The 16,748-nt window shown below is 48.9% G+C and overlaps 4 protein-coding genes across 4 annotated transcripts; 3 read left to right on the forward strand and 1 right to left on the reverse strand.

Moving 5' to 3' along the window:
- The first annotated feature begins 467 nt into the window (after positions 1–467).
- K444DRAFT_197935 (uncharacterized protein) lies at positions 468–3,341 on the forward strand. The gene is made up of 4 exons (XM_024870988.1): positions 468–1,088; positions 1,141–1,293; positions 1,345–1,774; positions 1,831–3,341. The coding sequence occupies exons 1-4, from the start codon at positions 754–756 to the stop codon at positions 3,241–3,243; spliced, it is 2,331 nt and encodes a 776-aa protein (XP_024729983.1). The 5' UTR covers positions 468–753; the 3' UTR covers positions 3,244–3,341.
- A 1,415-nt stretch (positions 3,342–4,756) lies between these two features.
- Positions 4,757–7,607, reverse strand: K444DRAFT_572677 (mst3-like protein kinase-like protein). The gene is made up of 5 exons (XM_024877364.1): positions 7,214–7,607; positions 7,108–7,156; positions 6,892–7,059; positions 6,244–6,845; positions 4,757–6,196 (listed from the first exon to the last, which is right to left on the reverse strand). Exons 1-5 carry the CDS (start codon positions 7,285–7,287, stop codon positions 5,245–5,247), a joined length of 1,845 nt encoding a protein of 614 aa, XP_024729984.1. The 5' UTR covers positions 7,288–7,607; the 3' UTR covers positions 4,757–5,244.
- Positions 7,608–7,805: 198 nt separating this feature from the next.
- On the forward strand, positions 7,806–11,896 carry K444DRAFT_572681 (uncharacterized protein). The gene is made up of 2 exons (XM_024877365.1): positions 7,806–8,057; positions 8,115–11,896. The coding sequence occupies exons 1-2, from the start codon at positions 7,986–7,988 to the stop codon at positions 11,577–11,579; spliced, it is 3,537 nt and encodes a 1,178-aa protein (XP_024729985.1). The 5' UTR covers positions 7,806–7,985; the 3' UTR covers positions 11,580–11,896.
- Positions 11,897–12,764: 868 nt separating this feature from the next.
- On the forward strand, positions 12,765–15,341 carry K444DRAFT_198043 (uncharacterized protein). The gene is made up of 4 exons (XM_024870989.1): positions 12,765–12,872; positions 12,927–12,970; positions 13,015–13,259; positions 13,307–15,341. The coding sequence occupies exons 3-4, from the start codon at positions 13,152–13,154 to the stop codon at positions 15,119–15,121; spliced, it is 1,923 nt and encodes a 640-aa protein (XP_024729986.1). The 5' UTR covers positions 12,765–12,872; positions 12,927–12,970; positions 13,015–13,151; the 3' UTR covers positions 15,122–15,341.
- The last annotated feature ends 1,407 nt before the right edge of the window (positions 15,342–16,748 follow it).

Consider the following 16,748-nt stretch of genomic DNA (forward strand, 5'->3'; position numbering starts at 1 on the left):
ATTGGTAAAAACGTGTTCGAATTTATCTGGCCAGCGCACAATTCCAGCTTTGAAAGAAATTGTATGGTAGAGGAGTCGCCAGAAGGTACCACCACATGTAATCAAACCCCACCCAAGCAAGAGGCGAAGAAAGTGATGTTGGCACTTGTACCAGGCCTTCGTATTTATAACTATGACAGGAAGTTGGTAGATTATTCTGGCTTTACGAAAGGTGACGAGGAGGGTTTGGAACAACCCAGTCTCGTTGCTCAAGCTGTGGTGTGGCTCAATCACGAGGACGAACAAATTAGAATAGGGAATTGAATGGAAATCCTGAGATGACAATCGACTGCGCCTCCCAATTCAGGCAGACTACCGTTCAGTGGGGCCGCCGGAATGGAAGGTTTCAGCCCAGGCGTACGCCACCCTAGCCACCAGAAAAATCGATGGAATCAAGAGGGCTTGTAAGGGTGTGGATTGAGAATGGTCAGGAAAACTAGCTAAGTAGACTCTTAAGCCTGACAAGGCATCCACGCATCACTAAGACTACTTCCAATTTCGCTCCTTCCACGCCACCCCTACCTTAGTCCTAGTCCAAGCGAGTGTGGTCACTCCGTTCGGGCATGAGCTTCCGGCCGCGCGAGGCGCAGCTCGCACCTACAAAACAGTCTCTCTGCCCGCTTGACTCGACTGCCAAAGGACTGTCTCAGGGAGGGTCGCGCCTAATTTACATTGACCATTATTTATTAACAAAAAGTCGGCAGAAGAGTCACTATGCCTCCGAAAAAAGCCAAGCTTTCGAAAGAACAGTTGAAAGAGCTCGTTGATGATTATGACATCAATTTTGAAGGTCCTGTGCCACCGAGGCAGTGGCCTACCCAATACAGCCACCTTTTCCAGGTTATACGGGACATCTGGGCCAACCGATATGACAAATATATCACAAGAACTGATATAGACCAAAAGACTATCAGGAAGCAGATAGCCCGGGTGAGAGACCTTCGCACCAGAGCTACTAGTCTGAGAATGGATTTCAGTATCAATGAGGATACTTGGAGAAGTTTGATCGAGACACCTGTCATGGGGCGGTTTGACCAAGAAATTGTGTGGTCAGTCTTGTTGATTTTTTCTGGAGGTTGTTCTAAGCTCATGCTCCATTAGTGTTCGTTGCAGAAATGAGAACTGGCAGTCAGAATATGAAGCACACCCCCGAAACGAGGACGACAAGGAAAAATTGGAAATGAAACGAAAGCGTCGACGCCAGTGCACCTGCGATGATGGTGATATTTCTGGTCGAAATCTAAATGAGGATAGGTAGATCTTCGATCACTATAGAACTGGATTTGAAAGCTAACAATCCCCAAGCGATGAAGAAAACCAGACCAAGATTTTCAGCGCAGTATCAAGCGGATTAGTGTCTCATGACCCTCAAGATGGCCTTGAAGACTCTAGAATTCCAATGAAACCCGATAGAGTTATTGGATTAAGCATGAATGATCGATATCGGAGGTACATTGGGTCCTTCTCTGTCAAACTTTCGCATTCCCCTGTCAAGAAACTGCAACTCATGTACCCATTCCTTGTCCTCGAAGCAAAACGTGAGAATGGTGCGCCAGGGTTCAGATCTGTGGAATCGCAAACTGCATTCCCCATACGTCGATTTTTAAGGATCCAAGATGAGCTACAGAGGGCCAGCGAAAATAAAATTGAACTTGATCCATTGGTGTGGTTCTTTGCTTTCCAAGGGGAAGAATGGCGACTCTATTCCGCAGTTCTTGACAAAAATAAAACGGTGGTAAGATTGCTCCTCAGAGGGACCTACTGGCAACAATATTGACAAAGACCTCGCAGCAAGTTTTTCATCTTTGGCAGGGCAATCTGGAGTCGCAAGACGGTGCATTGCAAATATTCCAGATTGTTGATTTCATTTGGACATGGGCCCGCGACGTTTACAGGCCTCAAATTCGAAGGTGTCTAAGTGGACGCGTCACCCACCCTCGCGAAATATCTCCGACTTCAACGAATCCTTTCCCTCGCTCGCAATCGGTATTCTCTGTACTAAGCGTCCGATCGGTTTCTCGAACCGTTCTGGATACAATGCAGGAAGACGAAACAACCGCGTCGGAGGTAGTGAATGATGATCTCCCGGAATTTCAGGACGCAGGCTCTCACCCGTTCCTCAGGTGGTCAGGTCCTCGCAACGTTTCCACACCCTGGGCTCCTCATGCCAGTTTACGACATTCCGATATTGTTGTATTCTCGTTCCGCGTTCTTGAGATCCCCGAAAGTCAAGAGAGCTTTCACGATCTAATCAGCTCTTTACGATATGACGATGAAAAGTCAATAATGATGTTGCACGCTCTAAAAGCTATACAGCAAAATCAATACACTCTACCCTTAAACAGAGGCCAATTACACAATATAGAGAGGTCTTGGACAGGAGTAAACACGCAGACGCCTTACGAACGAAGCACAACGGGTCACCCAGATCAGAGGGTTGAGGCTTTCTTTTTGTTTCGTACATTCTGTCAGCAGGAAGATTGGCAACTCAAACGGGAAATTTACTGCGTCATCTGGTCACCGCAAGCCGCGAGTGTGCTTAACATGTTCATAGAGACCGACATTGATATATTCTTTGACGAAGAAAGTCTGCCATCAATCCAGCACTCCGAATTTATTAAACCGTTTCAGCAACTCCGCCAACTCTCTGGAAGACAATCTGTGGCATACGCGCTGCAAAACACAAGCCTCATCCTATTACCCTGCGGCGATGACAGTGGACGCGGAAAACAGCTATTATGGCGCCAACCTCAACGTCAAGGAATACCAGAGCACGTGATTGCTAAAACCGTCGCTTTATTCGACTCCGCATCATATAGCGAGGATGGAATACAGTCATACCATCATCAGTGTAGCAGACTTCTTTGGGTGCTTCGGACAGAACAAGGGATTGATACTCCTGCAGAACTTGAAACCGTCCCCGATAACGTTGGCAAGGGGGGAGCAATGCTGGCGATGAAGCCGAGCGCCTGGCCCCAACAATGTCCTCGGTTTTGTCTCTTTGTACTCCTCGGCCATGGCGTTTATGATGAAGCCCATCTTGGAAGTCTGCTTCGCTATACGGTCCAAGAGCGAGAGATGTACTGCGTTATTGGAGGTGCTGCTCAGGAAACAGAGCTATTTAGTGCCGCTGATAGACACTTGCTCAGAAGCTGGGAGGATTCCTTCAGCCGAAGAACTATGCCCATAGGCCAACTTAGTTGATTAGCTGCGCGTTTGATCAAGTTTAGAATCCTGAATAGCCACCAACAGCCCCGCTTTTCATGTACTACATTTTCCCCTTAAATTCCCGGTATAGCGTGAACGAGTCAAGTCTCAAGGATTTTTAGTATTTCGTAATACTATCACTTAATGAATCCTAGTAGCATAGGAGCCTTTGTTAGCTGCTTTTCGGCGACACTTACCCATTCTCGCAAACTTTTAGTAACGTGTCTTCAACGAATCTGCGGTAGTTCACTACTGGGATATAAAATCGGCACTTTTTCAAATGCAAGTTGATACTATAACAAATCCTCAGTGAGAGGTGGGCCTCCCCAGTACTTCTTATAGTGGTCCGGATAGATGCCTGCATTAGGGGCGGCCTTAATGTTTCAATTTCACAAAATCATGATTAGAGGTATCCTTCGTGTTGGGAATCTATAGGCGACTACGAAGAACCGATTGCTCTGATTTAGAGAAATACTTGATCGGGACTCGCTCTATAGGCAGAGCTGAAAGAACTCATGGCAATTATTTGGTCTTTCGAGGAGTGGAGAGTCGTACTTGATAAAACAAGAGTCCAAGTAGACGTCGCTACTCTACATTCAACCTCAAACTGGCCTACTGGCCGGGAAAATAAGGAGGCAAGTCTGGCGCCCTGTCTAGACGCCCTGCGGCCTTCCGTGAAACGATGCACTGGTATGAAAAAGCTCTTGCAAGTTTCAACAGCCCTTAGTGATGATATCAGCAGCTATTTGGAGGCCTCCATGTTATATTCAGTAAGGACTTGTAAAAAAAAAAATGAGATGCCAGAATGTGCTAGGTAATTGGATTCAAATGGGTTTGTATAACATAAAGAATGCCATAGAATCCGCTTTGTAATCTTGAAGTTATAACCTTTGAGTTAACAACCATAACCAACAAACCCAAAAGAAGAGGCGAGAGGTTGAATAGACGAAAGGTCACCTTGCTTAAAAAAGCGTCCAAGATTGCAGAATTCTGCGAGGTCATCCTCGTATTAAATCTCCATATTGCCAAAACCGACCGTTACATTACTTTATAAATATGTCGACCTCGAGTCGTGGCCACCGTCGAGGGAGCAAATGGTAATTCTTAACTAGTTTCCCCAAAGGCCTCAAGAACTGCGTACTAAAAGAGCAGCAGTAATTTAGCTATCCGATTCCCATAAACTTGTTTCCATATGATATAGAAACTAAGCTGAGAGTAGTCAATACTGGTCTAGACATAATATAATACGTACCCACGCTTGCTTTTTTTTATTCGGAAGCTGTATGCGATGAGAAGAGTCGATTTGTGGACGGCTTGTTGTAGACCAAATATTCGGGGAAAGCATATGCGTAAATGGAAATCGCAGAATTGTATCATAGGAATCCCGAGGGCATAAAATCAAATGTACGAGAACATGACCAAAGACCATCCTCAGCGCTGTGGAAAGAGGCTTTGCCACTCCGCAGATTGAAACCAGAAAAGATGGAACCTGGGGTAGGGAGACAATGGGGGCAAATATCAATCAACAATGGCAATCGATTACTCATCCTATCTACTCTCTTCAACCCATCACCAAGGTCCAAGTACCATACACAAACATACTATACAACTCAGAACACACCCAGGTCTCTTCTTTCCCCACTCACCCTCACTCAGAAAAGAAGCAAGAAATCCAAGTCCATACAGCAAAAGAAAGACATTATCATCAATCATAATCTCCCCCAGCCCATCTCCTCTCTTCATCTCCGGTCAAATCAAATCGAATCGGTACAGTGAATCTCAAATCCGACAACCTATACAGCCAAACAAACAAACAGACGATGCTCGCGATGCTCGCTCACTCCAACCATGAATGAAAACGATGCCTTCAATCCTCTATATATGCAATTCGAATGTAGACCAGACTTTTGTTTGTGCTTTTATGTTTCAAATGTACGAATCGACCCCGCTATGATATGGTAATCTATGTATGCGCCGAGAATGCTAGAGACAGGTTGCTTATACGGCAGGCCACTTGTTGCGAAGTCCATCTGCCCAGCGGGCATAGAGGACATCGGCGAGTTGCTTGGTGTGCTCCATGCCGGGAATGACTTGACCTGGGAGGTTCGATATCTTCTCTCTGACATCTGCATCGGGCATCATACTTGATTGTCGCTGGCGGTGTGACTTCAGGTGCGGGTTGTTTTGAGCAAGCACTAATTTCTGGCCAGGCTTTTGTGGCGATGGTTGAGGTGTCCCATCTCGGGTGGAGGTCTTGGATGGTGAGAGAACAGAAGACAGTTTGGAATCATTCTGAAGTTTCTCCATCATGACCTTGAGTAACTGGAATTCTCCTTCTGGGTCAATTGCATCGAGAGCGCTCCAAGCATCAGCAAGTCGAGATAGGGCCTCGCGCTTGGCCTGATTTCCGGTTTGGGCATGGAGTTCCTGGAATGCGGGATCAACTATCTTATTGAAAACACGGTGTCCGAGAACTGTCTCTTTAGTTGCTGGTTCTGATAATGGTGGCCTGTTCTCATCCCGTGTAGTCTCTGGAGCAGAAACGTCCGAATTGACCTGGGCCAAAGTGGAGTTGTCCGAGACTCTTCGGAAGAGACGAACAGTGGATCCAGTGTTGCCAAAGCTCATATCTGGTTGAAGAGGCGGTCGCCGCTGACTGCTTGGCTGACGGGACTTGGATGGGGAGGCAAGCTGTGCAATGGAAGGTTGCTTGCGAACGGTGCCTTTCTTCATTGTAATTGGTGGAGGAGAAGAATATTCTAATGGTGAGTCTTTTAAGTCAAGTCGCTTCATTGCATCCTCTGGACCAGCATGCATCCCTTGGCCATTGGCGTGGATTACTGATAACTTTCGTCTCTTGGTAGTGTTCTTTCGTGCTGGAGCAACGGTGGAAACCTTGACTGTATCAAAAACCCATCCATCAGGCTCCTCTTTGGTAATCATTGTATTTCTAATGCCGTTAGTGAAGGAAGACGGGGCCTGGAGCAGTCAACTTACAATGTTTCTTCGTACAAACGGGGGTGAGAGGGTCTGCTTCGTCCACCATCCCATTCCTGCTTTCTCTCAATCAATTCCTGCAAGGCTTCCACTTTCCCTGCGGATCGAATAAACTTGTGCTTGAGAAGTTCCTTGGCCGAGGGGCGTCTGTCGCAATCCTTGACAAGACATTGAGCAACGAAGTCCTTGAAGTCTTTGCTATATTGCGAACCCTCGAGCCTTGGTGCGGGCGCTTTTGGGATGTGGAAGAGAACTTTCATAGGATGTATCGACGCATTTGGAGGTTCTCCATTGATCAACTCTATAGCTGTGATTCCAAGAGACCATATGTCCGCCTTGAAATCGTATCCGTTTTGTTGAATCACTTCCGGAGCCATCCAGAAGGGAGTACCGACGAATGTGTTCCGTTGGGACTTGATATTTGTGAGTTGTGCTGCAACACCGAAGTCCGCCAATTTGACCCTGCCGGCGGTGGATAGCAGAACATTGGCAGCCTTGATATCTCTGTGTATCTTGCCTTCGTGGTGAAGATATTCCAGTCCGAGTAGAAGTTCGCGGCATATTATTGCAATGTGGGCTTCGTTGAAGGGGCCAGGTTTCAACTGATGAGATTAGGAAGATTGCCCACGGAACAGAGGAGTTTCCTACCAGATCCAAGCACGATCCTCCGCCCAAATACTCCATGACGATCCACAGTTTGTGACCTCGGAGGAAACTAGCAATATATTGTGTGACGTATGGACTCGCGCATGTGCTCAGCACAGATATTTCTTGTTGAATTTCGAGAATGTCGTCCTCACTCGACTCCAGGTCAATCTGCACTGAATCAGCCCTGTCTCAGGAACCAAGACACACGGTACGTACATGTTTAATGGCGACGACTTCTCCAGACATCTTGTCAATGGCCTTGTAGCTGTATTACTGTGGTCAGTATTGCCACTGGGGGAAAGAAGTGTATCAAATCTCTTACACAACGCCGAAGCTCCCTGCGCCGAGCTCCTCGAGGACCTGGTATTGACCTGCCATCGCGCCTTCTGTAGACATGTTGCAGAACGGCAGGACAAGATCGTTGAGCCTTTGGGTGCAATTGAGCGGGAATCACACGTAGGCGCACGTTGTGAAAGGATGGATTGTTCTTAATGCGAAGTGGTGTGGAAGGTGTTGATATTAAGTGTGCCTTGTTGCTGCATCAACAAAGAGCTTGGGCCAAGCGGAGCTGCGATCTGCTTGAAAAGTAATTATGACCGCTGCGGGTCGAGTAGAGAATTTGATGATGCGCTGCGACAATAATCAAGCCAGCGTGCAAAGAATATGACTCTGAATGTAATCTGAGTGAAAATGTTCAAGGACGCAGAGAAGCTGGATTGATGAAGGCCGTCCTGCAGGTCGAGCAGGGTCTCTGCTTCTCTGGCCATTGATAAACTGTTATCACAAGCGGACAGGGAGCCCCTGTTCGTAGCGAGCTGCGCTAGTGTTGCTAGGCAACCACCACCGAAACGCTCATTGGCGGAGCACCTTCCCCTCTGTTGTTCTGAGCTCACTCCACAAACGAACATCAAAGACTTCAACCCTTCAATTGCGACGCTGCTGCAAGCCCTGCATTTGATTTAATCCCCCGATATATTTTCTACAACTCTACAGCTATTCTAAAAACCTCCATTCCGCCATTAGATTCGCACGACGCGTCGATGTGTTCCTGGGACCGAATCCTCCAAGGCGCGAATTGAGCGCATCCCTCCAACATGCCAGAACCGCAGAGCCTACCAACGCGATTCCCATGCTGGTGCCGGGCGGTATATAGCTGGGGAGGAGAGGTACAGATCCCATTGATATTCAGGCTTCGATGATTTCAAATGCTGACGGAAACACAGTCTAAACGCGACCTTGGATTCGTCGAAGGAGATCTAATAGAATGCCTCAACGCCGGAGATGGATCATGGTGGATGGGGAGGCTACGACGGGACAAGCGTATGATGGGACTGTTTCCTTCGAACTTTGTGGAGGTCCTTGATGATAGCTTTCGACCAGCGAGCAGGGCTTCGAGCCCAATGCCAGATCGATCACTCAGCCCGAGTCCATTCAACCCACAACCATCAGTAAAGGCCAAGTCCAAACCATCTCGAAAGCCTTTTCAATCATACTCTCAGCCAGATTCTGCAGCCATGAAACGAGCGGAATTACAAAAGCAGGACAGTCTATCGTTATCTCGAGCACCCTCACCGAATCCTATGAGCGTTCACGATAATATTGGCTCAGTACCCTCTCCTCAAATACGTGGCTATGGCTCCCGTGCACCTTCTCCAGCTCCACCAATGCATATTGGATACGGTTCGAGGGCACCCTCACCGATGCCCCCAAGACACAATGGGTATGGATCTCGAGCGTCATCTCCAGCTCCATCCTTCCAATATGCACATCACTCTCGAGCACCATCACCAAACCCGCAATTCGACATTGGTTCCTCTCCTCCACCTCCTCCACCGCCACACAGAACTACATATACCGCGCAGGGTTCCATCAATTCATATGATCCACGTCCCAATGGCTATCACACCCCGCGTGGAACTTCCCCTTGCCCTCCATCACCCGGACCCACGGGGTTGACGCCTTCCCCTCTCCGAGATGCCATGGATGATGTTATGTCCTCGTTGGCAGATATGGGAATACGAAGCACAGAGTCTCCAGAGGTCCCGCTAGATCCATGGTCTCCTGAAGCTTTCGATCAGACATACACAAAGGCGAGACGGGCCGCACCATTGAGACCACAAACAGTAATGGGGATTGGAGCACAGAATGGTTTTGACGACTATGACCCTAAGTCTTATGGTGGCAGTTCCTCTTCTCGTTATGAAGTTGACCAGCCTCCTCCACAATTGAGCAATTACGTCCAGCGTATGGAGAATCGACTGAGTAAAATGCATTCCAGCAGCCCACGGCCTGCCCCGGATGATGACTGTGGCCCAGCTGTTCCTCCAAAGATGTCTTACAATCGACCGAAGTCTTCCATGGCTGGCAGTACACAATCAGAACCAAAACTTCGTCATCGCAAGTCAGCTTATGAAGTCGGGAGATTAGTTCTTGGGCGCACTTTTACAACGAAGACAAATTCTACTACAACTTCATCTGGAAACCGGAGTACGACTACCAACGGCAGCTCGAGTACGAACATGACTGATCGAAGTCTTATGAGCGGACATTCGGCAGGTGGATTTTCAGCTACTAGTGCAGGAAGTTATGCAAGAAAAAAAGAAGCCTCGAGTGGCAGATCTCACAGCGCGTTTGGGTCCAGGAAAGACCACTTTTTGGGCATGAACGCGAGCCAGGCAAGTTCCACTAGCCGACCTCAGACGCCGGTAACGGGCATATCATATCACAGCAGTCATGCCTCTGAAGCGCCACGATCTCAATCGCAAGCGGGATGGCATGGTTCAACGACGGATTCGAGCATTCTGGGAGGACTCATGTCACCGCCAAAACCTAAGAAAAGCGGATTCTTCAAGAAGTTCATCGATTCAGCAAAGACGGGAGCTGCGAGTGCCAGGAGTAGTATTGCCGCGGGTGAAACTTCAAGACCGAGAGTTCCTACGAAGATGCCCAATGGCGTCTCGTCTATCGCTGGCGGTTTCGGCACCCAGCAGCCTGTAAGCAGTGCAGCAAGCGATATGGGTCTTGGGGGCGGGAATGGCGGTATTGATTGGGTCCAAGTACGCCGAGATGTCAACCGATCAAATTCTTTGAGCCGAATTGAACGTATCGAAAGAAAGGACCGATGTCAGATGATGGACTACCCAGCTATCAGCCCAATGGAGGAGCTTTATGAGCAGTGCGACGGCGATGAAGGTACGGATGGAAACCCTGTGGCCGAACCAACGAATTTCCAAGCAGTCAATCTGAGTCTGGTTGACAAGAATGCGAGGTTCATCAACAGTCTTCCCCCGATGACGAACCCAGTCAGTCTAGCTACCGGGTTTGTTTGCAGACCTTACCGAAGCGATGTTCAAAGATTGAGAGCTATTTTCACATGGGTAAGCGAGAAGATTACCTGGGAAGAAGACTTCGAGACGGATGTTGATTCGAAACGACTCATCCAAACCAAGCGAGGTTGTGCTGAAGAAGTGGCTGTTCTGGTGATGGAGATGTGTGCAGCGGTTGGAATTCATGCAGAGATTGTCAAGGGATATCTGAAGACTCCAGGAGAAGTTCCCGAGCTGGGGGTAATGCCTCGTTCGAACCACTGGTGGAATGTGGTCATTGTGGATGGGGAATGGAGAATTATGGACTGTTCACTTGCGGCCCCCTCAAATCCCCGTCGAGGTCTTTATTCGAGTGTTGGAAGCCAGGTTGCCGACAGTTGGTGGTTTTTGACTCGTCCGTCGGAGATTTGTTGGACTCATATTCCGGAACAGCACCAGCATCAACATCTGTGTCCTGCCATCGCGCCTGAGATCCTTCTGGCTTTACCTTGTGCTTGTCCACCGCACTTCAAGAATGGTCTTGCCATGGTCGACTACGACTCAAGTCTTGTTCGAATTGAGGACCTCGAGTTGGTTCATATCAAGTTTACAGCCCCAGCTGATGTTGAATGTGTCGCTGAGGTTGAAGCTCGAGCATTTGAGCGCGATGCAGATGGTGATTTCTTTGAAAGTGGAGAGGTGGTGAAGAAGCGTGCACTCACACAGGCAGAATGGATCGGGGGCCAGAAACGCTACACAGTGAAAGCTCTCCTACCCGGCGACGAAGGCCATGGTATCCTTAAGATCTATGCTGGAAAACGAGGTCTGATGCACTCAATCAAGGACATTCCGCATCCACTTGCGTTCGCCCTTCCCATCATCCACACAGGAGAGAACCCACCGTATGAGTTCTTGACTCGCCATCCAACTCCCCATGCACAACGACACGACTTATACGTGGCGCAACCTCAATGCCATCGCCTTGCTCTAAACAATACCTTCGTCTTCGCGATCCGACAACATCCGTCATCGCTCTCATCCACATCCCCAAACCCTGGAGGCACGTCGCCCATTCCATTCACCCGCCCGACTTCAGCAATGTCAATCACCAATTCCTCGGCCTCCGGGTCGAATCCTGGCACGACAAACGCGTATGCCTCGAAGAAACCAGCGAAACTAGCGATCCAGGCACCAGGTGGCAAAGTCCTGAGGTTGATGCGGAAGGAAGAGAAGATACAGAGTACGAGCCAAGCGCTTGAACGAGGGGATGGAGGGACATGGGAGACGATAATCAAAGTTGGAGAGAGAGGGGTGTGGAGAGGGCTTGTGCTGGCGGATCGGAGTGCGAGGTGGTGTGTTTTTGCGGAGTGGACTTGTGTCTGATAGGAAGCTATTCACAATTGTGATACTAGGGGGGGAGATATCCGTTATTTGAAGACATCGGGCAGGGATGAAACGGGGAGATTTGTGAGTGTGTTCTGCATTGCATTTGCGTGGCGTATTGTCCGAGGTACAGGGGATCTGGGGTTGGGATGTGAAAAGGTCCAGTGTATAAAAATATGCATGCGAGTTGGCGTTCTTTTTCTGGTCCATTTGGTTGGAAAGTTGCAGCTTTGTAGGACTAGGATTCCTGATTCATCTTCAGACGAGGGGTGTGATGAGACGACATCAGATGAATTGAATTGATTTCAAGAATGGCCATCTCCACTGCCTTGCGGGATCAGCCTCTTTGGTGCCGAATAAAAGAAAATAAATGGGCGCAATGATGCAATCCCGAATGCAGCCACTCGCGCTGAAGAATCGGCGCTATTGGCCAGCGGGCTTCATTGCTTGTTTTTCATGCATGTCTCATTTGCTGAAGAACAAGCTCGGAATATCGTTATCTTCCCCACACTACGCCATGGGGTATTCCTCTACTTCACCACCTTCACCCATCTCCAGCTTCTTTAATAGTGCAGCCATTCCCGCACCAAGATAGACCCCTGGTATATTGGTAGGGACATAGGGGCTTTGGTGCAAGTCCTGACGCATAATTACGAAGTATGTTCTTCAACGACTCCTACGATTGTAGTTGGCGGCCGTCGAAACGTCGCACCGCATCCAAGCACCTCGGGCCAACGCTTCCGAGTTTCCCTTCTTACCCTCCTCATCCGGTGCTGTTCCTCACTCGTCCTAGCCTGACGCAGCGCACTGCAAAAATTCCACCAGAGAGCCCCGCCAATCAGTCCGCGCGTCCCGCCCGTCGTCAGCGACGTTTCGGGATTTCCGTCGCAACGTAGCTACCCTGCGGCGCAGTGGAGCTTCTGTTTGCCTGCATATGTAGGGCAACTTTCTTTCAACGAGATCGCATTGCATCGCATCGCCAGAGAGGAGGTAGAGATGCGGATCAACGCAACGAGGTAGCTGGCCTTTGAGAGAGGAGAAGAGAGATGCGCTTCCAGCTGCCGTGGAAGCGCAGCCGCGGCCGCTATGGAAAGCTTATCTCGCCCGCCTCTGCCGCAGCGAAGGATGAAGAGATGAATGATTTTGACGCGGATATGGATGGGATTGAGGAGGATAGCGAGCGGGAGGAAGAAGAGGCTGAGGGGGCCAGGAGGAGCGTGAAGCCGATGGTTTGGATGGTGTTGAGTGTTGTTGCTACGCTGGAGGGGAGGAGGATGTTGAGGGGGGGTTTTGGTGAGTGGCGGATTGTCTGAGATGAGAGCGAGCACGTGCTAATGATGAATGCAGGATATCGTGAGTCTCTTCATCACCGCCCCCATTTCATTTAGATTGTTAGTGAGCAATGGCTTGAGGAAAGGGGCTGATGCGTTCAAAGCATTTTATTACACCTTCCTGGTTCAATTGGCCGCTTACATAATTGTCGCTGTCACGGTCCTGCTGGTCAGATTAAAGAACTTCCGGCGCGCGAAACGGAAACCGGAAGAGCAGTATAATTGGTGGGAGTTGTTTGTCATGGGACTCAGGATCATTGTATCGTCTTGCTTTGCGGGGCCGGCAACCTTGTATGGTGTTAAGGCGCTCATGCTTTATTCGAATTTGCCTGTGTTGGCTATGCTACCGGTACGTATTTTTCAAGGGGGATTGAGGAAAATGGCTGATGAGTATAGATCTTGACTTATGCTTGCGACAGCATATATTTCAGGTTGGCTCATGTTTGCCGCTTGCTGCCTCGAGGACAAAACATCTCCTTCGGGCACTTTCCAAAAGTTATTCTGGTCATCATCGGCGGCGTGCTGCTGGTTTGCCTAGACTATCGTCTCGATATCCAAGCTTTGCTTTACGCTTTAGCTAGCATCGGGCTCTTCAGTCTTGCGAAAGTCCTCTCGAGAATCGGTCCGGAGATCGAATCCAAAGGCACCCAATCCTGGGACGGCCCCTTGCACGTTTATTTACTTGCTGGCATTGCCCCCTTGATCATGTCGGGCCTCGCTACAGCGAAACTCGAGAATCTGGTTATGGCTGGTCATATCACCCAGCCTTGGACAATTCTCTACTGGCTACTCAATATTGGCCCGGCCGTTGTTCTTCATGCTTGTTTCAGCAGCTCCTTGAACTCAGCATACCCGTTCATATCGGACGAGCACATAGGTGGCGCTTTGGAAGAGCCAAGCGAGCCCGCAAGAGAGGCCGTCACCACCACGCTCCAATCCGGCTTCTGGATCCTCATCATCGGCGTCCTATCACAAGAACACAATTTCATCGACTGGCTCCAAGTCCTCGCCTTCACCCTCATCTACACTGTCTGCGTCGGACCCAAACACATCGGCTACTATCCCCCTCGCATCCTAAACCTCCTCCTGCGCCTCTTCCGCCGCCGGCCTTTCCCCATCCACTCCGCCCCCTGGCAATTCCCCTTCTTCCTTGCCACAACAACGCTCATTTTCTCCGTCCTCATCAGCACAAACGTCTTGCACTGGGTTGACACAATCGCCTTTGACCGCTCGGTCCGCACCTTCCACGTCCCGGCTGAACCTAACCTGGATCAGATTTACCGTCCGCCGATAGTGCTTTCTTTTGAAGTGGTGATCGCGCATTCGGCTGGTGATCCAGTCGAGGCCATCACGGCACTCATGAACACGGTGCAACACCACCGGTATCTCAACTTCCTCAAACCCCATATCAAACTTTACTCTAAAGACAGCATGTTCAACTCCTCCACGACGGCACCAGATACCGACGACTTCAGAGGTTTTTTCAAAGGCAACCTGACCGTCACGCCGCTCCCTAACGTCGGCGGAACCACGGCCTCCCTCTTGCATCACATCCTAAACAGCTGGGACTGGCTGCCTGTGCAAACTTTATTCCTCTCCACGAGCACTATCACCAACAACCCCTCTTCTTTACCCCTGATGAGCCAACATCTGAACAAGTACTTCACGCCCATGACTTTCCCCCTCCCGGACGCCCTCCCAAAAACCGGCTTCCTATCTCTCGGGCCACAAGAAATCTGCAATTCATGCGAGCGTTGCTTCGACTCTTTCGGGTGGGAGGACTCGTTCCACCTCTTCCCTTCCATGTTCGGCGCTGCGAACAGGAAGGAGAAGGTCTGCGATTCTGTTCTGCTGACGCACGGGAATAATTTCGTTGCTTCGGCGGCACGGATCCGCGGGGTTGACAAGGAAGTGTATCAGCTCCTGTACGACGCGCTTGTTAAAGCCGACATCAAGAATTCGTGGGCGCACTCTAAAGAGAAGTTGCCGGTCATGCTGGAGGGGGAGAAGAAGGGAGAAGGAAGTAGGTGGGGTCAAGGAGGCGTTTATGGGATTCCCGACTCGTTGGAGAGGCCCTGGTTGGGCATGACGGTCGAGAGGTTGTGGGGTGTGCTGTTGCAGTGCTCGGAGGGCAGGATTGCGTGGGGGTGTGCGGGGTTCGGGAAGGGGAGGTTGCGTGGCGGGAAGGAGGATTGTGGGTGTATTGAATAGAGGCTCTCCCCACTCCCTCACTCCCTCATTTGAATTTGGAATTTATTTGGAATTTGGAATTCGGAAAAGTGGTGAAGTGTATTATATGCGTTCTTAAGATTGCATGGATGGAGTTCTGGGCATTTTGGGAGATTTTGGAGAAGGGGTTGGATAGGCGTAAGATGGAGGGATGGCTAGTAGAGAAGTTTTGGGAAAAGGAGTATGGACGAAGGAAAGAATTCTGAATTCTTGGTTTTTGTTCTCTGACAAGTCCGCGCTGTTTTCTCTTTTTTTCGGCTTTGGGTTTCTAAATGGTGGACTGACTTGAGGCTATGACATATCGTAAAGTGGGGAGGAGAGCAGGATGTACAGTCCCTGTCGCTTAGTTCCCGTTTTTTTACGCGAAAACGCGTAAAAGCGCGTCTCGCGCCCACCCACCCTTCTTCCTTTATTACTAATTATGCCACCAATTCGTACTCCTTTAGCTAAACGCAATGGCAATGGCCACCGGGGCCCTGAACTCTCCGAATTCCAAAGAGGCCGTATTATTGGCATGTATAATACCGGTAAAAAGAATATCGAGATCCACCGGTTCTATTCTCACCCAACTTCAACCATACGAGATACTATCGAAAAGGACTCACTATGCGAAGACGGGCACTCTGCTCCTCGATCTAGCCAGCCCAAATCGTGGACACCTGCTGAGGAAAGACGTATACTACATTACGTATGTCGTTTCCCAAAGGATATATATGCAGAGGTTATTAAGGCATGTAGTATGGGGTTTAAGAAGACTACGGTTAAGAAGATCTTGAAGCTATATGGAATCAAGAATTGGAAGTGCAAGAGACGATCTTTTCTTACCCAAAAGCATACCAATACTCGACTTGCTTGGTACCTAAGATATAGAGGTAGGAGGCCTGAGGAGTGGGGAATAGTCGCATGGAGCGACGAGTATAGTATGGAAAGGGGGCGGGGGAAACGAGACGAATAGTGCTTTCGTACGTCGACAGAGAAATGGCAACTACGAATAGTCCAAACCTATGGAACGAGCAAGAATATAAAGGTTATAGTCTGGGGAGCCTTTTGGGATACTAGGAGGAGTAACCTTTATATTATAGATAGGGATTTTGAGTCGGCAAAGCATGGGTACTCTGCAGAGTCATACCTGGAGGTTTTGGAGGCAGAGGTAGCCCCAATATTTGCAGGACTAGGCCCAGGTTATGAATTTATACAGGACAATGCCTCTATTTATCGTATTAGTAAGGTCAAGACTTGGTTCGCAAAAATGGGGATTATATTGCTTGAAAACTGGCCGGTATACTCCCCAGATCTCAACCTAATTAAGTATATCTGGTAGGCCTTGAAAATACGGTACTATAAGATATTCCCTGAGGTTATAGCTAATAAGTCAGAGTCAGAAGATACATGCCAAAGATTGGAATCTTGTCTACAAGCTACTTGGGATACTTTAGACCAAGAGTTATTTGATAAATTAGGTACAAGTATAAATAATAGAATTGAGGCTATTATTGCGGCAAAGGGGTGGTATACTAATTACTAGGCTCAATTTCTATCGGAATTTAGAAATTTCAATATTATTAAGAAGAGCACATTATGAGGATCAAAATAAGCTATTATACACGTG

The sequence above is a fragment of the Hyaloscypha bicolor genome (genome assembly GCF_002865645.1).
Source record: "Hyaloscypha bicolor E unplaced genomic scaffold K444scaffold_165, whole genome shotgun sequence".
NCBI classification, from domain to species: domain Eukaryota; kingdom Fungi; phylum Ascomycota; class Leotiomycetes; order Helotiales; family Hyaloscyphaceae; genus Hyaloscypha; species Hyaloscypha bicolor.